We start from the raw sequence: 23622 nt of genomic DNA on the forward strand, positions 1-23622 counted from the left end.
TGGGCTAGGCGTCACCCATAAATTAAAGGTCGATGTCCTACAAATGTAGTGGACTGGAAGTTGGAACAACGTGAACAGGGCAGAGGCCTGGCTGGCTGGGTGTTGGACTCCGAACGATCCGAGACGAAGAAGACCGAACGATTCGAGATAGCTGAGAGAGCAGAGTAACAGGTCCAAGCCCAAGCCAAAATGGACATTCACGAGCGATGTGTTGACGTCGGCCCGTGTCCTGCAATATGTTACCTTTTCGATTGATATATTTTTCGCTTCTATACAACTTACTATAAGATCGCTAGCAGTAGCACGGGCGCATCTCAGCTTCTTTCAAGAGACTGAGATGTGAGTTAATAGTGTCGTCGTATCAGCTAGAAGAAACTGACATACTGGGCAGGTCGCGTGCGATAGTGGCTGCATGCGAAACATCTCTGAGTTGCAATTACAATAATATGGAGGCGGGCGAGGCCAAAGTGCGAGTAGAGCCTCTTAGGATTCGTAAGGTCTAAGTTCAAGTTTAAGCGAGCATAGTGACGAAGCGGGAGAAGCATCGAATTACGTGAACTCATGCTCAGCGTTCGAACGTTCAGTTACTTCGACTTAGTCTCCGAGTCTTCAGTAAGCAGTCATTTCAAGTACTGTTAGACTGCATCTTATATACCACTGCACTTCAACGAATCCCACAAGAACCCAGCCTGGGCCTTCTCTGAACGACTTATTCAACGTCTGACTACGGGAGACTACTGTGGCCCTTCCGCGGTAGCCTGATCACATCGCTGGTCGCGTCCGGCAAAGCAAAGACTGGGAAGCAAGTACCCTCAGCAGCCAACTATCACCGTCCAACCTAAAGCTATTCAAATTCTGCGCGTTTCTATAGACTTCGAGACGATCGAGTTTTCAAGCTTCCAGGTCATGATAGCCACGCGCCTCAAGCTCAAGTCTACTTCACGTGCATTACTTGTACCTATAATTGACACCTAAGGGTCTGCTTGGTGCGTTTTAGATCATATTACAGCGCTGAAATCGAAATCAAGCCAAGGATAAATGCATGTGCACAGTGCGGCGGCCAGAATGCCAGCCAGGATGCCAGCCTAACAGGAATACCGCGTTTCTCGAATAGGATTTCGGCATGGTGAAATGGCAGCCTCTGGAAGTTACTGATGACGTCGACGATATACGATGTTTTTTCCCGATGTATGATTGGTCCCCGCCCGCTGCGTCGAAAAATGATAAATAGCGGTCCTCAGCCAGGACGAACTCCAGTGTCCCTCTTCTCTCTTTCTCTCACATCGCTATCAGAATTACAAGACGCTCCTTATTATCTATATCCACATACTATTTAGCATCATGGTCCAACTAGCTCCTCGCTTCGCCGCCCTCCTCGCCTTTTGTTTCCTTGTATCCGCTACTCCCGTCGTTCACCGTGACTCCGGGCCCTCAGTTCTCCCAGTGTACGCGTCTGTTGCCGTAGTGATCACACCCTCCCAGACCCCTTCCTCCAACCACACAGCTAGGGCTGTCCCCGTATCCGTCATCGAACAACACCCATCGCAGTCCCATGAACAGGCTCAGGGACAAGGTCCGGTACGTCGTTCCACTTTGTCGAGAACGTCATGTTGCTGAATTGGTCGTGCAGATTGCCGGCGTGCAGAACGCCCCCAGTATGCAACACGACGTTGTCGTGGGAAAGAACGCTCAGGCCAAGTCCAGCCAGAGTCAAAACGAGCCGGTACGTCGTTGTGTTCGACAAGCGCCATCTTTTCGCTGATTTGACTCCACAGACTGCAGCCAGTCCTACTCAAGGCAAGGCCAAGAGGTATGATGATGGTCAGTACCACCCAAACACCTCGTACGACGACGGCCAGTACCACCCCAATCCCACGTATAACAATGGGTTGTACACTCCCAGCTCCACGGATACGTCCAGCCCTACTCCTACTCCCAGCCCGACGTACTGACGATGGCCAGTACCACCCCCCTGCGAATGATGCTGCTGGGCTCCCCACTCTCCCTGTTAACACAGCCCAAGTCACGTCTGTGGCTGGTCCCGTAGTCAATCTGTTAGCCTTACCGGGCACCACAACAGGGACCACGACCTCCCAAACGGACTCCACTGCCACCGCGACCATGAGTTCATCAGCTGCGGGGACGACAGCCACCTCTGCAACGGAGACGACCACTTCCACTTCCACCACAGCTGTCGCCCCCGCCGAGACTGCAATGCACGCTGTAGCCATCCCAGCGGGTGGCAAACGCTCGGACGACGGCCAGTACCATCCCGATTCCAAGTTCGACGACGGCCAGTACCACCCTGATTCCAAGTTTGACGACGGCCAGTACCACCCTGATTCCAAGTTTGACAACGGCCAGTACCATTCTGATTCCAAGTTCGACGACGGCCAGTACCACCCTGATTCCAAGTTTGACGACGGCCAGTACTATTCTGATTCCAAGTTCGACGACGGTCAGCACCACCCTGATTCTAAGTTCGACGACGGCAAGTACCACGTCAAAACCACCAGAGGCAAACGTTCGAACGACGGCAAGTACCACCCTGATCCCAAGTTCAACGACGGTCAGTACCATCCCGATCCCAAGATCGACGATGGCAAATACCACCCAGGGAAGCATAATGTCAGGAGGGGATTGGCGCATCAGGGCAAGGTGCGCGCTGCCAGGAGAGCTCTGCAGTACTAGGCATTGGGAAGTTGTGGGCGCTACTCATTGGACTTTGATGCAAATGTCACACTCTTTCGTTCTCTTTCATTCATGCACGTGCGATAAGGGAACGTGAGGCTTTTAGACTCGTAACTAGTCTGCCTACACGCGCTTTTTGAGATGTTGACCCGCATCGGCAACTACAAAATTTCAAACTCCGTGCTTCTCCCGCCAAATCACCCGGGATCAACCAGCTTGAGCGCTACACTACTAGCGAGCATCCGTGGTAGCATACGCCAGGCTGGTCATGAGCCTACCGGACTTTAACAAATTGGGCGTGTCGGCCTCCAGTCGCTTTCACCCAAATCCCCCGAATACAGAAGGAACGACTGTCTTTCTTCTATCAGGCTAGGGGAGACGGTCGGTGACTGCCCCCCCCGCTTTGCGCAAGCCACATTGCTCAAGACGTATTACTATTATTAAGCTTACCCCGCAACTTGAAACCGATGTGGTCTTAATTTGTTTCCTTAAGCCTTGCAGACCCTCCTTAACTTGCCTGTAGACCGTGCGTTCTCGATACGTGCAAGCTACGATCCCGAACGACCACGAGCGAAATCATTGCCAAAGCGTCCCCAAAGCCTGACAGGAATACTGCGCTCCTCGGATAGGCTTTCGGAACTAAAGGCGAAATGTCAGCCTCTGGAAGTCGCCAATGACGTCGACGTATGATTGGTCCCCGCCCGCTGCATCGAAAAATGATAAATAGCGGTCCTCAGCCAGGACGTACGAACTCCCGCCTCACTCTTCTCTGTTTCTCTTTCATCGTTATCAGAATTATAAGACGCTCTTTAATATTCACATACTATTATCTAGCATCATGGTCCAACTAGCTCCTCGCTTCGCCGCCATCCTCGCCTTTTGTTTCCTGGTATCCGCTACTCCCGTCGTTCACCGTGGCGTCGGCGCTCTTGATCCACACGTATCTATCAGCGTAGAACCGATAAGCGTAGGATCTCCCAGCGTAGACTTGGACCGCATGGTCGACACCTCGGACGCTCACGGCAACCACACAGCTAGGGCTGTCGCTGTCACCAACAATCACCCCGTATCTGTCGTCGAACAATACCCATCACAGTCCCATGAACAGGCTCGGCGACAAGGTCCGGTATGTCGTCCTGCTTTGTTGAAATTGTCATGTTGTTGAATCGGTGGTGCAGATTACCTCCGGCGTGCAGAACACCCCCAGCATGCAACACGACGTTGTCTTGGAGAAGAATGTTCAAGCCCAACCCAGCCAGAGTCAAGACAAGCCGGTGCGTTATTGCGTTTGGCAAGCACCATCTTTTTGCTGACTTGAGAAACAGTCCCATAGCGGCGCCGCTACAGCAAGTCCTACTCAAGGCAAGACGAAGAGGTATGATGAAGGTCAGTACCACCCAAACCTCAACCCCTCGTATGACAATGGACTGTACCATCCCATGACAGCGTACGACGATGCAGCCTATGACGATGGCCAGTACCGTCTCGGCTCTGATGCTATCATTCCGAACGCCGTCCCCGCGCTCCCTGTGCCTGTGCCTGTGCTCCCCGCGCTCCCTGTCTCTGTGCCTGTGCTCCCCACCCTTCCTGTGCCTGCGCTCCCCACCCTTCCTGTGCCTGCGCCCTTACCCGTCACTGCAACAGGGGCCGCGACCATGAGTTCATCAGCTCCGGGGACGACAGCCTCTTCCGCGTCTGCAACGGACACCACCTCTACCGCTGCCACCTCTGCAACGGAGACGATCACTTCCACTTCCACGACAGCCGTCGCCCCTACCGAGACAGCAATACGCGCCGTAGCCGCTACAGCGGGTGGCAAACGCTCCGATGATGGCCAGTACCATTCTGATGCGATCTTTGACGACGGTCAGTACCATCCCAATGCCGTATTTGACGACGGCAAGTACCACATCAGCCCCGCTGGAGGCAAACGTTCGGACAATGGCCAGTATCACCCTGATTCGAAGTTCAATGATGACCAGCACCACTCGGGGAAACATAACAGCAGGAGGGGGTTGGTGCATCAGGGCAAGGTACGCGCTGCCAGGAGAAGAGCTTTACATTAGGAAAGTGTAGACGCTATTGATGCAAATGTCACTCCTTCACACAAACTCTTTGATTCATGCATGTGCGATTAGTGAGGACCAGCGCGCGGGCTTCAACATTTGTTGAAATTGGGCGTGTGCGCTTCGAGCTGCTTTCACCCCAATCCTCCTACCCCGAATACAAAAGGAACGATTGTCTTCTACTATGTATTACTATACTACTGACCCCAGACCCCTTTGCACAAGTATGTACGTATTATTGCTACTATTATTAGACAACATGATTTCCTCTGTAAATCGTAAGTAAGGTCTTCGTGTCGTACGTGGCTTGATCGGTCGCAGTTCGTTTCTTCGAGCCTTGCGACAGATTCTCCTCATGCTAGCTAGCTAGCTACCATCGCGAACGACCACAGCGAAGTTGTTGTCAAAGCCTCCTCCAAACCTTGCCGTTTGACAGCATTTCAAGACGCTCGTGTTGGCTTTTAGGGAGTCCCTCGGTGAGTAGCATCGTACCAGACACACTGCTCCACTGGAAGATTAATATTTAATAACCACCCGATGTCCAGTCGTGATTTACACGCAATGCACGCCTGCCTGCTGATCTCAGAGATTTTAAAAGCATATTCGCTGAAGTGACACAAGTCACGAAGGGCGGCGTCCGACCATCATACATCACTCCGTACCACCTGGCGTTGACCTGTCGAGGTTTCCGAGAGCTAGCACTGGATGCCCTATTGGCGCACATACAATCGCCAGATGTGCTTGCAGTGTGCCTGTCTCAGGACGCTCGTTCTCAACCCGTCAAAGTGTCCTGGGAGAATGTCAGACACGCTTTCCGAAATGGCTGCAGCATGCAAGGTAGTGAGTTTGGCGTTATGCTCCCCTTTTGAATGTGGTTCATGGTATATTGATTCCAGAGGCTTCTCAGACCCTTGGTCGACAATGATCTGTCGACTTTCCAGGAGTATGCGCGCCGCGTGCGCTCACTCACTTTTGAAACATATTATGTGTCATACCCTGGGCTCCATGATAGCGCCGCGCTTACTCTCCTGGATTCTCATGATTTACCATCCCCACTATTTCCTCTGCTCCGAGAGCTGAGGTGGTACGACAAGCGTGATGTACTTTTCCCTTGCCTGCAGTGCTGCATTTCCGCGACCCTTATTCGACTGATCATCCATTCGGAGCATTGGCCAACAGCAATGGTTGATCTCGTGGCAGGCCTTGGCAAGACTTGCCCTAAAATCAAAGAATTTCGTTGTTCGACACCACCCGCTAGTTCATGCGCCACACTCCCCGACCTCGTCACTTGCTGGGGTGATTTGGAGATCTTGGAGATGGGAGCAGTGAACGCACCTGCATTGAAGCTGAGGGAGCTGGAGATAATCGTGCCAGAAGGACACAGCCTGGAACAGGCATCGACGTCCAGCGTTATATTTTCGTTGGACGAGTTCAATGTAATCACTCGAAGATGCGACTCGCTTCTCGCTTTTTGACGCCATTGAAAATTTCTGCGAGGAGCGTTCAGCTGGAGATCAAAACAGCTCTGAACGCAGTTCATCTCGACCACCTCCTTTCCTCCCTCACAGAGCATTTCAAGCCCAATGTTTTAGAATCGTTGGATGTTCAGGATTCTCGCCCGGGACGCGCTGAGTTCCACAATTACGCCCTTTCCCCATTGACTGCTTCCGCCTTCCAAAGGCTACGTGCCTTCACAGGGCTCACCAGACTCAATCTCGGTTCCATGTATATTTCTATCACCGACGACGAAGTTCTAGGCCTCATTTCTACGTGGCCTCAAATAGAAGAGTTTTACCTTGGCACGACGTGGGACTGGGGAGCTCTGCGCTTCGGCGTGACATTTCGCGGCCTTGGGGGTATCCTCGAGCGCTGCCCAAATCTTCGATTGCTGAGGGTCAACCTAGACACCTCTGCCCCCCATGACTTACCTGTCTATGTCGATCACCGGTACATTGGCATCACCAGGGAGAAAGTTACTTTCCTGGGCGTCGGGTATGCGGAGTGCAACGTTGTGGAGGCCATTGGCAACCTACTAGGTGCGATGTGTCCCAACTTGCGCCAGATCGATCGTGCGTGCCTCTTAAGTTTAGTTCATGAAAGTGATGTTTTTTATGATAAATGGCCAAAGCGGTAGACAACTGGAAAGAGGTCAAATGTGTCATCACTCAGAGGAGAATGGGGCAACTGCAGAAGAGCAATGGTGAGTGTGCTTTATACCCACGCAGTCGTGTTCTAACACGTCCCAGTGTAGTTCAGTTGTGTACCAGAGGTTGTGTACTTGTATTCCAGCAGTGTATCGGGTAACAAACACATATGCTTTCATGTTTGGATGGTTTCTGTGGCGAAGAACGAAGCGACTTACTTCGCCTTTGCAAAAGTCAGTGTGGGTCGTACCCAGGACCTAACTTCGGAGGAAATTAGTAATCGTTGAACATGTATGGTGGAGACATACAACCTAACAAAGGTGCTCAACTATTTTCCTTGATCAAGTGAGTGCAAATCGAGCTGCTGCATTAGATATTCAATATTGAATAGCAGTTTCAGCAATGGCTATATATTTAGGCAAGCAAGCTAGCGTTGAAGTGGCCCGCTTATTGCAATACTTAATCCCGCCCCCCTTTCGCCTCTGGCTGTTCCAACAGCAACGATTTATCAGTATGGACATCGCGAGCCTGTTTTGAAGCGCGGGAAGTACTGGCGCAAACACGATTATAATGGCAAAGATATCGGGAATGGCGTCACCTCCCAATGACAGGTAGAGAGTTTACACGCGAAACTACACACGCGCCCGCCTAGAGAGACATGATCTCGTTTACTAGTCCGCGACAGACAACCAAATCGCTTCGGCCAACGGCTTATATTCCTAGGTGCAAGAGAGGCTTGCGCTCATCACGCGTGGAATCCCAATAGCCCCAGAGTACTTGGTCAGATCCCTGACTTTCACAATAAGTACTGGTACTGCGCTCCTCGAATAATGGTGAAATGGCAACCTCTAGAAGTCACTGATAACGTCAACGCCGTACGATCTCGACGTATGCGCCCGCTGCGTCGAAAAATGATCCTTAGCTAGGACATACGAACTCCCGCCTCCCTCTTCTCTGTTCCTCCATCACTATCAGAATCACAAGACGCTCCTTATTTTCTATATCCACATACTATCTAGCATCATGGTCCCACTAGCTCCTTGCTTCGCCGCCCTCCCCGCCTGTTGTTTCCTGGTATCCGCTACTTCCTGTTGTTCACCGTGGCGTCAAATACCCTTCTCGTACGTACGGATATCTCAGTGCACACATGAATCCCTGTCTCGGGCCTAGGGAGCATCAGACGTTCGGCAACCACGCAGTTAGGGCTGTCGCTGTCACCAACAATTACTACGCCATACCCACACAGACATCGGTCTATGACCCAGTCTGCGATTATCTGAAGTCTAAGGGACGAGTTCCGGTATTTCCCGGCGTGCAGAACACCCCCAGCGTGCGACACGACGCTGTCGTGGACAAGAACGCTCAAGTCAAACCCAGCCAGAGTCAAGACACGCCGATACGTCGTTAAAAGCACCTTTTCGCTGACTTGAATCTACATAAGCAGTCCCATAACAGCGCTGCTATAACTAGTCCTACTCAGGGCAAGGCGAAGAGGTATGATGATGGTACCACGACCATGAGTTCGTCAGCTCCAGCCTCCTCCGCATCTGCAACGAACACAATATCTACTGCTGCCGCCTCTGCAACGGAAACAACCACTTCCACTACCACAAAAACAGCTGTCGCCCCCACCGAAACTGCAATACGCGCCGTAGCCACTACAGTGGGTGGCAAACGCTCCGACGATGGCCAGTACCATCCCGATTCCAAGTTCGATGGCGGCAAGTCCCACGTCAGTACCGCTGGAGGCAAACGTTCGGACAATGGCCAGTATCACCCTGATTCGAAGTTCAATGACGGTCAGTACCATCCCGATTCCAAGTTCGACGACGTCAAGTACTACTTGGGGGAAACGTAACGGCAGGAGGGGGTTGGTACGTCAGAGCAAGGTGCGCGCTGCCAGGAGAGTCGAGGTTTACACACAATGTACGCCTGCCTGCTGATCTCAGAGATTTTGGAAGCCACATTCGCTCAAGTGACACAAATCATGGGGCAGTGTCCAACCATCATGTATCACTCTGTACCACCTGGCGTTGACCCGTGGAGCTTTCTGAGAGTCAGCGCTAGACGCCCTATGAGCGTGCATACAATCGTCAGACGCGCTTGCCATTTGCCTGCCTGAGGACACTCGTTCTCAACCCGTCAAAATGGCCTGGAAGAATCCCATCAAGCTCACGCCCTCCAAAATGGCTGCAGCGTGCAGGGTGGTGAGTTTGGTGGTATGCTCCCCTTTGGGGCGTAGTTCGTCATGTATCGATTCCAGAGCCTTCTCAGACCCTTGGTCGATGATGGATGGGCGACTTTCCAATAGTATGCACGCCGCGTGTGCTCGCTCACTTTTGCGAAAAATTATCCGTCACATCCTAGACTGCATGATAGCGCCGCGCTTGATCTGACGGACGCTCATGCTTCGTCGTACCCACTGTCTCCTCGGCTCCAAGAGCTGAACTGACATGACGAGCGTGATATACTTGTCCCTTGCCTGCAGCGCTGCATTTCTGCCACCCTTACTCGACTGATCATCCATTCGGAGCATTGGCCAACAGCAATGGTTGATCTCATGGCAGGCCTTGGCAAGGCTTGCCCTAAAATCAAAGAATTTCGTTGTTTGACACTGCCCGCTATTCATGCACCATGCTTTCTGACCTTGTCACTTGCTGGGGTGATTTGGAGATCTTGGAGACGGGAGGAGTGAACACACCTGCATCTTGCATCTTGCATCTCTAAAACGGGTGATCTCTGTTTATTGCATATCTCTATCACCGATGACGAAGTTCTGGTCCTCGTTTCTGCGTGGCCGCAAATGGGACAGCTTTCCCTTGGCTCGAAAATTGACTGGGGAGTTCCTCACTCGGGCGTGACACTCCGTGGACTTGCGGGAATCTCCGAGCGCTGCCCACATCTGTGCTCCCTAGGAGTCAACCTAGATACCTCGGCCCCCAGTTACCTATCTATATCGATCACTGATACACTGACATCACCGGGGAGAAATTTACCCACCTGAGCGTTGGGTATGGAGAGTGCAACGACGTTGAGGCCATTGACAACCTGCTATCTGCCATGTGTCCCAACTTGAGCGATATCCGTCGTGCACCTCTCCTACGGATGATTTACGAAGGTGTTGACAATGATGAATGGAGCGAAAATGGAAAGAGGTCGAAGATTATCACGCAGAGGCCCAGGAGAATGGGGCAACCGCAGCAGAACGATGGTGAGCGCTTTATACCCACCCAGTCGTGTTTTCACATGTCCCAGTACTTGGTGTGTGATGCAAAAAATCATCGCTACTTACTTGAGCGAACGAATTTTTTTGGTACAAGATGCAAGATGACTGCCAGAATTTCGGTGGTTTTGTGAACTATTATTAGATTGTGATTTTACCCTGGCTTTGGTGATAGTTTGTTTCTTCGAGCCTTACAGATCATCCTCCTGTCAAGTTACCTAGTAATAATTAAGCAGTAGGCTTCGCGCTCAGATTCTCCAGTCGATAAGTACTACAATCCAGAATGACCTCGAGCGAAGCCATTGTCGAAGTGTCCTCAAAACCCTGTCATTTAATATCACAGCCCTGACTTTGAGCATTCAACGGCGGACGCTCGTGCTATCACAATCAAGTTCTGGTTTTCACGGAATCAGGTGAGTAGCATTAGATCGTCACCCAGACATACTGCTACACTGGAAGATCAACCACCCGATGCTCAGTCGTGATTTGCACACAATGCACGCCTGTTGATCTCAGAGATTTTAAAAGCCATATTCGTGGAAGTGACACAAGTCACATGGGGCGGCGTCCAACCATCATGCACCACTCTGATTGACGTATCGAGCTTTTCGAGAGCTAGCGCTGGATGCCCTATGGACGCACATACAATTGTCAGCAGTGCTTGCCATACGTCTACCTCAGGACGCTCGTTCTCAACCTGTCAAAGTGTATTTGAAGAATGCCACCAAGTTCGAATACACACCCTCCACAATGGCTGCAGCATGCAGCATGCAGGGTGGTGAGTTTGGTGTTATCCTCCTTTTTTAAACGTGGTTCATGGTGCATCGATTCCCAGAGGCTTCCCGGACCCTTGGTCGATGATGATTGGGCGACTTTCCAAAAGTATGCGCGTCGCGTGCGCTCGCTCCCTTTCGAAACATATAATATGTCACGTCCTGGGCTGCATGATAGCGCTGCGCTTGCTCTCCTGGACTCTCATGCTTTGCTGTCCCCACTGTTTCCTCGGCTCCAAGAGCTGATCTGGTATGACGAGCGTGATATACTTGTCCCTTGCCTGCAGCGCTGCATTTCTGCCATGCTTGCTCGACTAGTCATTGATTCGGAGCATTTGCCACCGGTAATAGTTGATCTCGTGGCAGGCTTGGGCAAGGCCTGCCCTAAAATCAAAGAATTTCGTTGTTCGACACCACCCGCTAGTTTATGCGCCATGCTTTCTGACCTTGTCACTTGCTGGGGTGATTTGGAGATCTTGACGACGGGAGCAGTGAACGCACGTGCATTGCAGTATCTTGCATCTCTAACACAGCTGAGAGAGCTGGAGATACTCGTGCCAGAGGGTCACAACCTGGAACCGGCTTCGGTCATATTTTCGTTGGACAGGTTCCGCATAATTGCTCCAAGGAGCGATTTGCTTCTCGCTTTTTTTAGCGCCCTTGCAAATTTCTGCGAAGAACGTACAGTCGGAGACCTAAACGCCCCTAAACGCTGTTTATCTCGATCACTTCCTTTCCTTCCTTACAGGGCATTTCAAACCCAGTGTTTTAGAATGGCTAGGATGTTCTGGCGTCTCGCCCAAACCGCGCTGAGTTCATCAATCACGCGCCATTTCCATTGACCGCTTCCGCCTTCCGAATGCTACGGGCCTTCGCAGAGCTCACCAGACTTAATCTCGGTTCAATGCATATCTCTATCACCGACGGTGAAGCCCTAGACCTCGTTTCCGCATGGCCGTAAATGGAATATCTTTACCTTGGCACGAGATGGGTGGGGAGTTCCCCGCTTGGGCGTGACATTTCGCGGCCTTGCGGGTATCCTCGAGCGCTGCCAAAACCTGCGATCCCTGGGGGTCAACCTAGACACCTCGGCCCGCCATGGCTTATGTGTTGATCGCCGGTACACTGGCATCACCAGGGAGAAAGTTACTTCCCTGAGCGTTGGGCATGGGGAGTGTATCAATGTTGAGGCCACTGGCAGCCTGCTAGCCGCGATGTGCCCCAACTTCTACCAGATCGATCGCGCATGTCTCCTCACTATGATCAGAAGGTCTTGACAGTGGTCTTTATGATGAATGGGTTCAAGCGGTAGACGACTGGAAAGAGGTCGAAGATTTCATCACTCAGAGAACGAGGCAACTGCAGGAGAACAATGGTGAGTGCGCTTTAGATCCATGCAGTCGTGCTCTCACGTGTCAGTGTAGTACCAACGATGTGTGATGCAAGCTACTCAAGCGAATGAGGTATTTTTGGTACAAGATAACTGCCAGTGATGCTGTATATGCTATTATGCTTTGAATTTCGGTGGTGTTGTAACTGAGATTTGAAGTAGGTATCAACTTTCAAGTACTTATTATTAGATAGTATTGTGTGTAGCGGTCCTATAATTCGCTTCTTCGAGCCTTGCAGATCCTACTCTTACATAAGCAGTAGGCCGCCGGCGCGCTCAGATTCTCCGATCAATCAGTACAATACTCCACAGTACTACCATCCCGGACAGTCTCGAGTGTCAAAGTGTCCTCAAAACCTTGATTTGACAGCCCTGAATATTTAATGTTCATTCTATCACAATAGTTCTGACCTTCACGGAGTCCCTCGGTGAGTAACACTGGATGCTCCACTATTCACCCAATGCTCAGTCGTGATTTGCGCAATGCACGCCTGCCTGCTGATCTCAGAGATTGTGAAAGCTATATTCGCTGAAGTGACACACGTCACGGAGAGCAGTGTCCGACCATCATGCACGACCTGGCGTTAACCTGTCGAGCTTTCCAAGAGCCAGCGCTGGACGCCCTGTGGGCGCACATATAATCGTCAGAAGTACTTCCCTCAGGACACTCGTTCTCAACCCATCAAAATATCCTGAGAGACTTGGTCTACACTGATACATCCCTTCGGGGGTACTTATTTAGCCATAGAGAACGATATATTGTCTACTTTCAGTGGCTACAATACCAGGTACCTGTTCGATAAGTTATGCCGGATGGTGGATGACTGCGAACGAACAGTGTAAAAAGTGGTGGCCCCTGTGATATATCGTCGCATCATCATGACTTCATCGAGTTCAACCCGAGACAATCATCACGAAATCCTATAAAAGGTCGATTACACGGAGGAAGATACACAAACGTTTTTAACAACAATCTCTCTCTTTACACCGCGTTACTCGACCATGTCAAACGCACAAAGCTCGCAAAGACATTCTCTCGAGGGGAACAGTAAATTGCACAACGCAAACTATACAGACCCTGCGGCGCAGGTGAACCAAGGCATCGTTGGCAACAGACCAGAAGGTTTCCTGCTAATAATTTGTTACGCTACTCAAATGGCTGACGACAGTATGAATTTTGCAGGCCAGCAACCACGCACAGCGCCAGTGACCCTTGACACTTATGTCAACAGGGATGCGTCGGCTACTCCATCGTCACCACCCCCTGTAACTCGGGTTTCAGATACGCTGACCGGAGCTACCTCACCTGACGTCCACAACGGTCTCGGTCATCCCGGCCAGGGAATGTCGAGCAAGGAGTTGAGACATGACGGCCAGCCAGGGCGGAAGCGGTATGGGGAAGGGACGGACCAGTTTGGTCAAGAACATGGTCGAGGGAATGGTTCCAAGAAGTTGGATGGTACGGGTGAGCGTAGATTTGTTGCCATAGAGTCTGGTCTTAGGAGAGCGTAATTGACATCGAACTCATCGAGCTATATTCCAGACGCATCATCTTTTGTATGTTAAGGGTCGACATTTCCGCACAGGCTGGATATGCAAATTCGCGCCTACACCATCGTCATTACCTTAAGCTTTATTTTGTGCTTTGTATTGTCGACAAGCAATATCTGCCGGACTACCCATGTTCTGCCAGAGGTCCGAGTCTGGGCACTGCGAAGTAATCACGAACATCAATATGGCTATGCTCTTGCTTTGCTCACATGTACACCGTCGGGACATTTGACTCGCCCTTCTCTTCCCTGCGCAGGGTTGCCTCTGGATACGACAACTTGTACGGTGCCCGACATGCAGGCAAATGACCAGGAAATTGAAGCGACCTAGAGAATCGAGACAACTGCGGCTTTTGTTCATCCTGATGCACATACAAAACGGGAGAATTTTCTCAAATCACTTTTGAGACCGTAGCTTTTTCTCCAAGTCCTACAAACAAAAGGGTCACTCGCCAGTCATACTTAGGGACGTACTTCCATGGAGCAAGGTTCCGACCGAAGTCCGAGTCGAAGGGTAGCATTGCCTTGGCCTCAGGCTCGAAGGGCCCGGATTGCTACATAAGGCTTAATTCTTCAAATTCAAATTGGATATCAGGTATCATACCTTCTTACGTGCAAATCTGATTTCCAGGGGCCTCCATGGGGGCTTGCCTGGCCTCAAGCTGGCTCGTTATAGGATAGTAAAAGTGGTACTTACGTATGAACTTTGGATCACCTGAATCATGAGGCTTGAGCTGACTTATGTAATACGTATCTCTGTGCGCACAACGCCCATTCCATCGTTTCTTCCGAACTTCCGAAGCCCTCCACACAACCTCCGTAGACCGCTTCTAATTGACAGCATCAGACCCACGCTTTTTACCTCATCAAATGCGATTGGAGACCCAATATTGATACTCCAATTACCATAAAATGGGACAGCAAATTTCATCAGATGATGGTGCTCGTACGCGGGTTTTGTACGAAGAAACGTGCAGTCGACGATCTCGCTCTGTCCCCCCGGAATCTACTATGTCTAACTCTGTGCACACCGAGCCTGCGTCGGGCTCTCAATCGCACATTGCTCACCAGACAGCCGGCAAACGATCTTCAACAGAACCCCGTAAATTCGGTGAAATTATCAGCCAGTTCACTGCTCCCCTGGCCCTGAGTCTAGTGCTCGAGAACAAGGGTAATGTTGCTCGCGATCATCTTGCATCAGAGCGAACCTATCTTGCCTATGTTCGCACCAGTCTCGCATGCGCAAGTGCTGGAGTTGGTGAGACTGTGTCTTTGTATCTCAGCCTATGACAATCGCTTACAGCAGAGGTAAATTTGCAGCCCTTGTACAGCTGTTCACGCTTTCCAGTTCCACGAACGTGAATGTTCGACAAGGAGGCATTGACCCACAGCGGTTTGCTCGACCACTTGGTGCTACGGTGGTGCTATTGGGCTTGTTCATCCTAATTTATGGCGAGTCCTACAATTCTACTAGTGCCTTCATGCATTCTCATAAGCACTGTAGGCCTCGTACGCTACTTCATGACCCAGGCAGCCCTCGTGCGAGGCTTCTTCCCGGTAGCACGCAACTCCGTTACCGTTGTGGCATTTTCCCTTGGTGCCATTGTTGGCATTGTTTTTGGGGTACTAGTTGCTGGAACGGGAGACTAGAGCTTCCTATATCACGTACACACTCGGTCTATGGCGCACGAACTCTACCGCCCCAGAAGGATAGCACGTCCTTGGCGGAGGCAGAACTGGAAGACTCCGTCGTTCCACTGACTGTCCATCACCTGTTCTTCTGCTACCCAGGAATTTTGAAAGCCTGGCTGGTTGAGGGAAGAATTGTGGTTAATTGGTCTACATCGATTTTAATCATATGTCTGGGACTGGGGAATGAATTAATGACAAGCTGTTAAAGGAAATTTATCCTTTATTGTTGAATGATCTTATGTAATTGGCTGGCGATTGGTCAGTGGTTTACTTGGTGATGTCATCCGGATCCGACTCTCTGATGCGGGCCGGTTCCACCTGCGCTTCTGCCTCAACATGAAACACTTGGTCTTTTGAATCCTAGCATTAGATTTACTCCCCTAGATCTGTGACTTGCATCACACTATTCCACCAATGCCAAAATCAGTCCTCTCATCAATCACTGATACCGTCAATCTCCTCCTAAATACCCCAATTGTCCCTCCGCTACCCAAACAAATAAAGGATGTCGCACTCACCGAGCTGCCTCATTCAACACCTCGACGACATGCGGAAGCACTGGAGCTGGAGAGATCTCGTAGTGTAGATTTGGCAGCTGGAGATAGTATCTTCCTACAGGTAGGCAATTCAGGACAGCTCTGTCCCTGACCTGACTAACAGCCTGGACAGGGGATGTCAGACGAAAGCAGACGTACAAGCACTCAGAGTCGTGAAAGCAGTGATCAGTCTGCAAGAGACGATGTACCTACTGGGATGGCGGCGCCAGCTGTGCATCAGTTGTCGAGGCGATCGTCGTATATACAGGCAAGTATCACTTGAATACATTCAAATTCCTCACTGTTGACCATACATGATTAGGAGGAATTAGAGCACGACCTGCATCTAGCACTGGATGCTGAGCGTGTATTGAGCCAGGCAGAAACCTAGTCATCGGTTTGCGAGGGGTTCAGCTGTGTGTTCAGAACGTGTTGTTCTTAAACTCGTATGTCTATGATTTATGTATGACTTTCTGCAGTCTCTACAAGCTTCCTGATCTGAAGAAGCCCCTGAGTGATTGACTTATAACCGGACAAGCATTGTCTGGTACGCTATGATGCGACTACCTCACATCCCTAGGTTTTTGCAACGACTTTAGGTAATAGACTATCAGTCACTCTCCTCTGTGCGCTGGAGCTTGGTGCGGACCGTTCGAAAACCTGTAGAGACAACAATCGCGTCAATTCGTTTCGATGTGGCGGCAGGTGAATACGCTACCTCCTGTCAATGCAAGTTTTCGGGTGTGAAGAACGTCACGCGTATCACGTCCTGAACACCCTCAAGAGTACCAACTTCGTTGTGAGAACCAGTGGAAGTTTTGAGGAGAACTATTCGCTCCCCAAAGCCCTCGAACTGATCCATCAACCCGAAGTTGGGGATGACGGTACGGGTCAGTAACGACTCGCGCATTTCCCTCCGCGTGACCAGTTGAGAATGGTACTCGTTCCACTGCTGTTTCGACCACGACTCTTGGCTTTCTGGCGGGGAATAGACGGGAGGGAGATATGGTTCCAGGAGTGCATCAAACAAAGCGTCGGAGTGCGTGTGCGAGATATCCCAATCATCCTCCGCGTGTAGTATTAATAGTGGTACCTTGACTTTCTGGATGCTAATTGATGTGGTGCTAGATAACCCGGGAACATTACATACCGATATCACCGACAAAGTGTCGAACTTGTGGACGAGAAAACTCTTATAAACATCTTTGGGACACACATAAGTCAGCGTATGTCGGCGGTTTGTGACTTTTGGCGGACTTACTGGCGGCTCGAGGTATCATGTTGATGGGTAACATGACAGGAAATAGACCAAAAATATGGTAGGTATCTAGTAAGGTGTAGAGCGACGAGAAAGGAGACATGAGAACAGTCCCTCTGAACTTTACGCCATCTTCGGAGAGGCTGACAGAAAGGGTCGACGCCACTGCAGTTCCCAAGCTGTGCCCGACTATAAGAACATCTTGCGGTGAAGCACCTTGTGCAATCAGCCAATCCCATGCAGCTCTTGCATCTGTCGACAAACCGTCCTCTGTAGGCGTGCCTGGACTATCCCCGAATCCACGATAATCTATTGCCAGGACATTCGTGTTCAGACGCGCGGTAAACGCAGAATATAGGCGGATGCGCATGCTTAGAGCCCGCGTCGCGGCGTTGCCGTGGAAAAAGAGCACAGTCGGGCGTCGTGCCACGGCCTCTGAGATGTGCAATTCCGCAGCGTGTGAAGGCGGTGGAAAGGGCAGCTCGTGATATACCGCGTCTGATAGGATGAACCATGCCCCAAGAGTGTGATTATCTGGGGTTTGAATCTTGATATTCGCCGTTTTTCCAGCTAACGTATTCACGGTTATTCTAGGAAAGAGATAGACGCGATGGAGTAGGACTCACGTGCAAGACCATGCCTTTCCGGTGCATCAAAATTTGCATTCCAAGGTAGCTTCAAGGCGTTCATGTACAGGATGCTGAATTACGCCTCGAGCTCTACATGCGCAAGTCGGATATGATGATTGGACTTACTGGGACTGAATCCAGGGCACTGCAAGAAGGATGACTGCCAACAGGTAAACAAACCCGAGGACCGCAAAAACCTTTCTAATCCGTGCAAGGAAACCTTCATTATCTTGTACCATGGACATGCCGCTTGGTATGAGAGGAAGTTACCTATTATCTAATAGGTGCTTCCATAAACCAATTACATAATATCAGGGCGGAGATGAGCACCTATCTTAATACTTCCACCTCGGTGAAGAGCGTTGAGATTCGAATTGCGCTGTTGAACCGCTCTATCTTCTTGTCCTGTATCTGCCGAAGACGTTATTCATTCACCCCTCGACTCCTCAATGGAATTTTTTGGGGTACCGTTTAAATTTTCAAGTGGTTGGACCGGCGATCGTGCCGGCGCACACGTCAGTGAGCCCAATATTAATGCCCTCAAAGTCAATACCTTTTCTGCTTCACGACGATTTTAGTGTCTCCAGCATTGAAAATAAGTCCAGAGGGCGAGTTTTGCAATATCCAAAATGTCTTTCGGGCAGAAAGTATGCTGTATGACACGATGAAGGTCTCGGAGCAAGTGCATGATCATGACCACAGTGCCGGCCGAGAAGTTACGATGCTGATCTCCTCGAGAATACATCCAGGTGGACAGTGAACGACAAGACAGGATAATGTATCAGGCTTATAGTCCAGTATGGATGTATCAAAATGACAGTATGGGCTGACATTGCTGGATATCTTAGATATAGCAAACCTCACCCTGAAACACGCACTCGAGCCAGGGGGCCATTAGTGAACCCTAGCGAAGGATTTTACAACTCGGCCACGAGGTCGCTTGATCATCACTTCGTAACGCGTTGTCGCAGTCTAGCACTGCATGGAAGTGGTCGGCGGCTAAATTCTACTGCGCAAGCTTCTCCGTCCCATCATGGTCTATCTCATTATCTATGTATTCTGGCTATGCATTCTGGCTATGTGTAACTGTAAGCTTCTTGTGTTCCCTTCTATGATCACACCAGTCACACCGTTGATACCTTTCTTGCGACACGACTACCCTTTCTAGATCCGGACGCATAAAATAGCTCCATCGAGCGATCTGCGCCGATGTCTTCTATCTTCACGGGAGGCGCACCTGGTCTCCGTAAGATTGGATTACGTCGCTATGCACGCGCAACACGCGCTGTCATATTTCATGCGTCCGTTGGCACCCGAAACTCAAGCCAGCTTTTCTACCAAAGAAAAATGTTCAGTTGTGGGAGGGAATGTGCATAGAAGTAATTCTTCGAACTCGTACTACTAGACTAAATGTCTGATTACCTATGAGCAGTGGCATTGATCGGGCATGGAAACGTACGAAACAAACGGATTCGCGACACCTTCACCACGACCATCCAGATGATGCCCAGGATGTTATGACTCAAACTACGACTCAAGAATACTGCCGAGGTGTCTCAGATTGATAAAGATCAACAGCGGGAGCTACTTATGCTTGTGAAATGGATTGTTGCTGATGATCAGGTAGGGGTTTTTGTGTAGGCATTCTAGCTTGGAATAAGAATGCAACGCACTTCGAGACCTTTATTGCACCTAAGCGCGGAGGCTACAAGAAACCCAAACCTCTCACCACGCGACGCGTGTGACACTTTGTGGCGGCACGCACACCAGCGCCTGTCTTGCTCGGGAGGAGACTTAGGGCGCAGCTACACGCTTGGCAGAAAGTGGGAGTCAGACCATTCGTAGTTGCGACAGCAGCCCACTCGATTCCGGAGTGCTTTGTCGAGTACGACTCTCGAAGAGGCAACGCGAATTTGGAGGCGGCGGCTCTTTCCGAACACTTGTCCGACCAGGAGGTAACGAGATTGGAGGTAGGTCCATCTGAGATCCCACGATTGATAATGATGCCAGTAATCACCGTCCAATACGTGCGAGCAGAGTGTCCCCGAGTTGGAGAAATAGGGAGACTGAACTTCTAAGTTCTGTACGGTAAGACCCAGCCGTAACCCTTAGCCAAGAGCTTGGTATAATGACTAGGTTCCATTCAGTGATCGTAGATCCAATTATCGTGCCACGTACTAATAGCACGTACTTCATGAAATCGACCCTTCACCCTTCCTGTAATCCGTTCTACCCCGATTTGAAATTTTTTGTTCCATTTAGTGACTCAGTAGCACTTGTGTCTGGGTAGTTCATGATTTCCCTGATTCCTCCAGCGTCCAGCAGTTCTTATTTCTACCTCTGATACTATGGCTTTGAATACCAACGAAATGCCAATCGAAGTTGAGCCTATAGAAGAACAAGCAAGAGAGACACCTGGAATCTCTTCCGCAGGTGCATCGAGTAGAACGCTTCACGATGCCACTACAGGTCGTCGCCAAATTCATTCGTTCATTCGTGAGCTTGGGGCTGGCATCATACTAGACGCCCGCGCTCGCATTCCTTGGTATTTGAGTGACTGGACAGATGCATGGAATTACCGAGTCGTACCCGCGACCGCCCTCATTTTCTTTGCAAAGTATGTCAGGGAACGTTATTCATGACCTTCGTTCTCACAGATACATACAGTGTTTTGCCTGGAATAGCATTTTCGCTAGACCTAATAGAAACAACCCAGCAATACGGAGTTGCCGAGGTCCTCATATCTTCCTTCATGGCAGCATTTGTGTTTTCCGTATTCGGAGCACAGCCGCTTACAATCGCGGGCGTCACTGGTGTGCAAATATCAGCGTCAATCATAATGTGATAATGTCCCGGTCTTCGACGGGCTATTCATAGTGCACTATTTAGGGCCGATTACCGTCTTTAACAAGACGATATATGATATCATCATCAAACAGCCTAATGCACCGAATTATCTGCATTTTATGGGTTGGGTTTACTTCTGGGCTGCAATCATCCACTGGATAACAGGCCATCTTGAACTGTAGGTGACCCTTCCTCTTCGAGAAAATGTCGCTCAGTTGATCTCGGCTCTCAAGGGTGTAATTTCCTGAAATATGTCACACTTTTCTCTTGTGACACGTTCGGCTTCTACGTCTCCTGGGTGTACCTCCAATACGGAGTTCAAGTGATTACTCGACAGTTCAGTGGGGACTTCGAAGGTGCTTTGGTGGGCATCATCCTCGCCCTCTTGATGCTTGTCACATCATTCTTGTTCCAACGCCTTTCGGAGACTACGTTGTTCCACCGTCATATCCGTCGCTTCTTCTCGGATTATGGAATGCCCATCTCCCTCGTTGCAGCATCAAGCATGGCATACTGGGGTCGCTTTAACGCTTCTAATCCTACTACGCTACCAGTAGGCAGTGCGTTCCAGGCTGCGAATGGAAGAGCATGGCTCGTCAAATTTTGGGAGCTAGATGGAAAATGGGTTGGTTTCGCACTTCCTTTTGGCATCATTCTTTGGATCCTGTTTTTCTTTGATCACAACGTTTCGGTATGTACTGCTACTTGCATACCAACACTCAGGCTCATTGCTCGATAGTCTCTGATGGCTCAGGGTTCACAGTTTCCTTTGCGGAAGCCACCCGGTTTCCACTACGATTTCTTCCTTCTCGGTATTACAACATTCATAGCGGGACTCATTGGGTTGCCTGCGCCCAACGGACTTATACCCCAAGCACCTATTCATACCGCCTCGTTGCTCGTTATGGGAAAACAAACCCAGAAAGATTTAGATGAAGAACAGATCATCAGATCATCCCCGCAATCCGGCAATGATTCCAACGGAGTAGTTACAAAAACGGAAAAATCATTTGACTCTTCCATCAGCCGGCGAGAAGTCCCTATCGCCGTCGTTGAACAACGGGTCTCCAATCTCGCACAAGGTGCACTATGCCTTGTGTTACTCACCGGTCCGTTCCTGCATATCCTGGGTCTCGTCCCAAGAGGCGTACTGGCTGGCCTATTGTAAGGTTATCCACTGGCATTTGATTTCGCTAACCACAGCGTAGCTGGTTCATGGGTGCGGATGCGCTCAAGGGCAACGGAATCACGATCAAGCTCATGTACCTTATACGCGACAAGACCCTCGCCTCGCCTGATGATCCACTGCACAAAGTCAGGAAATCACGACTATCAATGTTCGTGGCTGTCCAACTTGTGGGCTTCGGAGCGACGTTCGTGGTCACTCAGTCCATTGGTACATCGTTAGTCAACTATTGGTCGCGATCTTGCTTACTTTCCATGCAGCTGCTATCAGTTTTCCGGTCATAATCTTGCTTCTTGTTCCTCTTCGAACCTACGTAATTCCAAGACTCCCCTTCACGCAGGAGGAACTTTCGATCCTCGATGGTCCCACTGCTTCTCCATTTGTGAGTTCATCGCTCTTATGTTCATTCGTAAGCTCATCTACTCGACTCAGACGATGGAATCTGTTGGCGGATCTCTATAAATGACTTGACTATGATTCTCTGACCCTGTCCATTGCTCTCGTGTTTGATTCTGAAGTGCTGTGCTGTTATTCACCAAATTCTCGTGTATTGCAATCGTGAGGGTATTGCCCAACGTATATTGACAGCACACACAATGTGCGTTCGTTGTATTGTCTACATCTATGTATAAAATATGTCCGTTGGCTCTCACTTCATATCAGTTAGGGTATTAGACGCATGGAGGAATGAAAGCCAACTGGCGGGGGCACGAGTGGGTAGTGCAGTGGTACCTGCAAGAGGATCTAGGGGGGAGAGTGCGCACGCATACTCCAGCAGGTTGCTTACATTCTCGGAGCTGTGGGCTTGTGTGATTACGCCAGGCTTGCGCTGGGTACGAGCAACACCGTAGTCAACGCTCGTGCATGTAAGCGTTATTAGATACATTTCCAAAGGAGCGAGCGAAGTGCTCTTTTTATCGACATTGAGATCCCATGTTCGTGCAGTCCCCAGCAGACCAACAAAGGCGCACCTTTTACTAGCTGATATGCTTGCAAATAAACATACCCGGTCAGCAGATTAATGTCGTTATACATTGTTCTAAATACCATACTACTGATCTGCTCGTCGATTCATGGGTGCATACATACTATGCATCAGGCTATCCGACTCTTAACCTTGAGGCCGACCACACTCGGATCCGACTTCTTCTTAAGACATGTGAGTAAGTGACTCACTGAAGTTCTTGCTTCGCCAGAGCACCGTGCCTAGTGATGTTCCGGCCCGGCTTGGGCTCAAAGCCCCGGCTTAGGCCCACCAGATTTCAAGCCTGAGCCGTGAGCCCAAGCCGGCCCAAAGCCGGGGCTTGGGCCCAAGCAAGCCGCGGCCCATGCACTGAATTGCTGCGATGACAATGCAATGTACATAGATATATATATAAATGCACCTATATGCCAGGAACAATGCAGGTAAGCACAAATGAGCGGCAGCATGCGGAGACAAGTAAAGCAAGGAGCAAGGATACTGTATACATGATCAGTTATAGTTGTAAATCTAAAATAGCGCACACAACAAGCAGTGACTAACAGATATGTAAATAGTTGTCAGTGATAGATATAAGTGAAAAAAGACGCACCTAGCTTGCAGTGCAAACAAGCAGACGAGCCGCAGGGACAGTTGCAGTGAGCAGTTGATCAAT

General features: G+C 50.2%; 10 protein-coding genes across 10 annotated transcripts; 9 read left to right on the forward strand and 1 right to left on the reverse strand.

The window, feature by feature from the left end:
- Window positions 1–1445: 1445 nt before the first annotated feature.
- On the forward strand, window positions 1446–2760 carry EDB91DRAFT_235853 (uncharacterized protein). Its single transcript, XM_041326554.1, has 3 exons — window positions 1446–1578; window positions 1631–1723; window positions 1776–2760. Exons 1-3 carry the CDS (start codon window positions 1553–1555, stop codon window positions 2689–2691), a joined length of 1035 nt encoding a protein of 344 aa, XP_041178297.1. The 5' UTR covers window positions 1446–1552; the 3' UTR covers window positions 2692–2760.
- Window positions 2761–3721: 961 nt separating this feature from the next.
- On the forward strand, window positions 3722–4999 carry EDB91DRAFT_235893 (uncharacterized protein). The gene is made up of 3 exons (XM_041326555.1): window positions 3722–3965; window positions 4017–4077; window positions 4138–4999. Exons 1-3 carry the CDS (start codon window positions 3900–3902, stop codon window positions 4755–4757), a joined length of 747 nt encoding a protein of 248 aa, XP_041178298.1. The 5' UTR covers window positions 3722–3899; the 3' UTR covers window positions 4758–4999.
- Window positions 5000–5878: 879 nt separating this feature from the next.
- EDB91DRAFT_235904 (uncharacterized protein) lies at window positions 5879–7083 on the forward strand. Its single transcript, XM_041326556.1, has 2 exons — window positions 5879–6957; window positions 7004–7083. Exon 1 carries the CDS (start codon window positions 6208–6210, stop codon window positions 6889–6891), a length of 684 nt encoding a protein of 227 aa, XP_041178299.1. The 5' UTR covers window positions 5879–6207; the 3' UTR covers window positions 6892–6957; window positions 7004–7083.
- A 2084-nt stretch (window positions 7084–9167) lies between these two features.
- On the forward strand, window positions 9168–10341 carry EDB91DRAFT_1126364 (uncharacterized protein). Its single transcript, XM_041318432.1, has 3 exons — window positions 9168–9547; window positions 9603–9848; window positions 9902–10341. Exons 1-3 carry the CDS (start codon window positions 9536–9538, stop codon window positions 10256–10258), a joined length of 615 nt encoding a protein of 204 aa, XP_041178300.1. The 5' UTR covers window positions 9168–9535; the 3' UTR covers window positions 10259–10341.
- Window positions 10342–10550: 209 nt separating this feature from the next.
- EDB91DRAFT_235943 (uncharacterized protein) lies at window positions 10551–12082 on the forward strand. The gene is made up of 2 exons (XM_041326557.1): window positions 10551–10902; window positions 10960–12082. The coding sequence occupies exons 1-2, from the start codon at window positions 10843–10845 to the stop codon at window positions 11737–11739; spliced, it is 840 nt and encodes a 279-aa protein (XP_041178301.1). The 5' UTR covers window positions 10551–10842; the 3' UTR covers window positions 11740–12082.
- Window positions 12083–12995: 913 nt separating this feature from the next.
- Window positions 12996–13883, forward strand: EDB91DRAFT_236038 (uncharacterized protein). Its single transcript, XM_041326558.1, has 4 exons — window positions 12996–13075; window positions 13126–13410; window positions 13471–13752; window positions 13831–13883. The coding sequence occupies exons 2-4, from the start codon at window positions 13290–13292 to the stop codon at window positions 13851–13853; spliced, it is 426 nt and encodes a 141-aa protein (XP_041178302.1). The 5' UTR covers window positions 12996–13075; window positions 13126–13289; the 3' UTR covers window positions 13854–13883.
- A 715-nt stretch (window positions 13884–14598) lies between these two features.
- On the forward strand, window positions 14599–15662 carry EDB91DRAFT_236106 (uncharacterized protein). The gene is made up of 3 exons (XM_041326560.1): window positions 14599–15095; window positions 15158–15289; window positions 15342–15662. Exons 1-3 carry the CDS (start codon window positions 14750–14752, stop codon window positions 15485–15487), a joined length of 624 nt encoding a protein of 207 aa, XP_041178303.1. The 5' UTR covers window positions 14599–14749; the 3' UTR covers window positions 15488–15662.
- A 281-nt stretch (window positions 15663–15943) lies between these two features.
- Window positions 15944–16456, forward strand: EDB91DRAFT_1247311 (uncharacterized protein; the record flags this gene model as incomplete). Its single annotated transcript, XM_041322793.1, has 3 exons — window positions 15944–16147; window positions 16199–16297; window positions 16388–16456. 3 exons carry the CDS (start codon window positions 15944–15946, stop codon window positions 16454–16456), a joined length of 372 nt encoding a protein of 123 aa, XP_041178304.1.
- On the reverse strand, window positions 16362–18481 carry EDB91DRAFT_236085 (Alpha/Beta hydrolase protein). Its single transcript, XM_041326559.1, has 6 exons — window positions 18079–18481; window positions 17950–18023; window positions 17327–17893; window positions 17216–17268; window positions 16784–17167; window positions 16362–16725 (listed from the first exon to the last, which is right to left on the reverse strand). Exons 1-5 carry the CDS (start codon window positions 18195–18197, stop codon window positions 16790–16792), a joined length of 1191 nt encoding a protein of 396 aa, XP_041178305.1. The 5' UTR covers window positions 18198–18481; the 3' UTR covers window positions 16362–16725; window positions 16784–16789.
- Window positions 18482–19899: 1418 nt separating this feature from the next.
- Window positions 19900–22786, forward strand: EDB91DRAFT_1126397 (HCO3 transporter family-domain-containing protein). The gene is made up of 8 exons (XM_041318433.1): window positions 19900–20569; window positions 20620–20765; window positions 20842–20977; window positions 21001–21490; window positions 21539–21963; window positions 22008–22195; window positions 22246–22367; window positions 22418–22786. The coding sequence occupies exons 1-8, from the start codon at window positions 20301–20303 to the stop codon at window positions 22445–22447; spliced, it is 1806 nt and encodes a 601-aa protein (XP_041178306.1). The 5' UTR covers window positions 19900–20300; the 3' UTR covers window positions 22448–22786.
- The last annotated feature ends 836 nt before the right edge of the window (window positions 22787–23622 follow it).

This window comes from Suillus paluster, assembly GCF_016628075.1.
Source record: "Suillus paluster strain FC165 chromosome Unknown EDB91scaffold_19, whole genome shotgun sequence".
NCBI lineage: Eukaryota > Fungi > Basidiomycota > Agaricomycetes > Boletales > Suillaceae > Suillus > Suillus paluster.

Coding starts and splice junctions, on each gene's coding strand:
- EDB91DRAFT_235853 (XM_041326554.1), top strand. CDS start 1,553: ATGAACAGGCTCAGGGACAAGGTCCG. Junction 1,579..1,630: donor AGGCTCAGGGACAAGGTCCG/GTACGTCGTTCC, acceptor TTGGTCGTGCAG/ATTGCCGGCGTGCAGAACGC. Junction 1,724..1,775: donor GCCAGAGTCAAAACGAGCCG/GTACGTCGTTGT, acceptor TTGACTCCACAG/ACTGCAGCCAGTCCTACTCA.
- EDB91DRAFT_235893 (XM_041326555.1), top strand. CDS start 3,900: ATGCAACACGACGTTGTCTTGGAGAAGAATGTTCAAGCCCAACCCAGC. Junction 3,966..4,016: donor GCCAGAGTCAAGACAAGCCG/GTGCGTTATTGC, acceptor CTTGAGAAACAG/TCCCATAGCGGCGCCGCTAC. Junction 4,078..4,137: donor GACGAAGAGGTATGATGAAG/GTCAGTACCACC, acceptor ATCCCATGACAG/CGTACGACGATGCAGCCTAT.
- EDB91DRAFT_235904 (XM_041326556.1), top strand. CDS start 6,208: ATGCGACTCGCTTCTCGCTTTTTGACGCCATTGAAAATTTCTGCGAGG.
- EDB91DRAFT_1126364 (XM_041318432.1), top strand. Junction 9,849..9,901: donor ATACCTCGGCCCCCAGTTAC/CTATCTATATCG, acceptor AAATTTACCCAC/CTGAGCGTTGGGTATGGAGA.
- EDB91DRAFT_235943 (XM_041326557.1), top strand. CDS start 10,843: ATGCCACCAAGTTCGAATACACACCCTCCACAATGGCTGCAGCATGCA. Junction 10,903..10,959: donor AGCATGCAGCATGCAGGGTG/GTGAGTTTGGTG, acceptor ATCGATTCCCAG/AGGCTTCCCGGACCCTTGGT.
- EDB91DRAFT_236038 (XM_041326558.1), top strand. CDS start 13,290: ATGTCAAACGCACAAAGCTCGCAAAGACATTCTCTCGAGGGGAACAGT. Junction 13,411..13,470: donor CGTTGGCAACAGACCAGAAG/GTTTCCTGCTAA, acceptor TGAATTTTGCAG/GCCAGCAACCACGCACAGCG. Junction 13,753..13,830: donor CAAGAAGTTGGATGGTACGG/GTGAGCGTAGAT, acceptor GCTATATTCCAG/ACGCATCATCTTTTGTATGT.
- EDB91DRAFT_236106 (XM_041326560.1), top strand. CDS start 14,750: ATGGGACAGCAAATTTCATCAGATGATGGTGCTCGTACGCGGGTTTTG. Junction 15,096..15,157: donor ATGCGCAAGTGCTGGAGTTG/GTGAGACTGTGT, acceptor GTAAATTTGCAG/CCCTTGTACAGCTGTTCACG. Junction 15,290..15,341: donor CTTGTTCATCCTAATTTATG/GCGAGTCCTACA, acceptor TAAGCACTGTAG/GCCTCGTACGCTACTTCATG.
- EDB91DRAFT_236085 (XM_041326559.1), bottom strand. CDS start 18,197: ATGTCCATGGTACAAGATAATGAAGGTTTCCTTGCACGGATTAGAAAG. Junction 18,024..18,078: donor GTGCCCTGGATTCAGTCCCA/GTAAGTCCAATC, acceptor GGCGTAATTCAG/CATCCTGTACATGAACGCCT. Junction 17,168..17,215: donor ACACTTTGTCGGTGATATCG/GTATGTAATGTT, acceptor ATTAGCATCCAG/AAAGTCAAGGTACCACTATT.
- EDB91DRAFT_1126397 (XM_041318433.1), top strand. CDS start 20,301: ATGGCTTTGAATACCAACGAAATGCCAATCGAAGTTGAGCCTATAGAA. Junction 21,491..21,538: donor TCTTTGATCACAACGTTTCG/GTATGTACTGCT, acceptor ATTGCTCGATAG/TCTCTGATGGCTCAGGGTTC. Junction 22,196..22,245: donor CGTGGTCACTCAGTCCATTG/GTACATCGTTAG, acceptor CTTTCCATGCAG/CTGCTATCAGTTTTCCGGTC.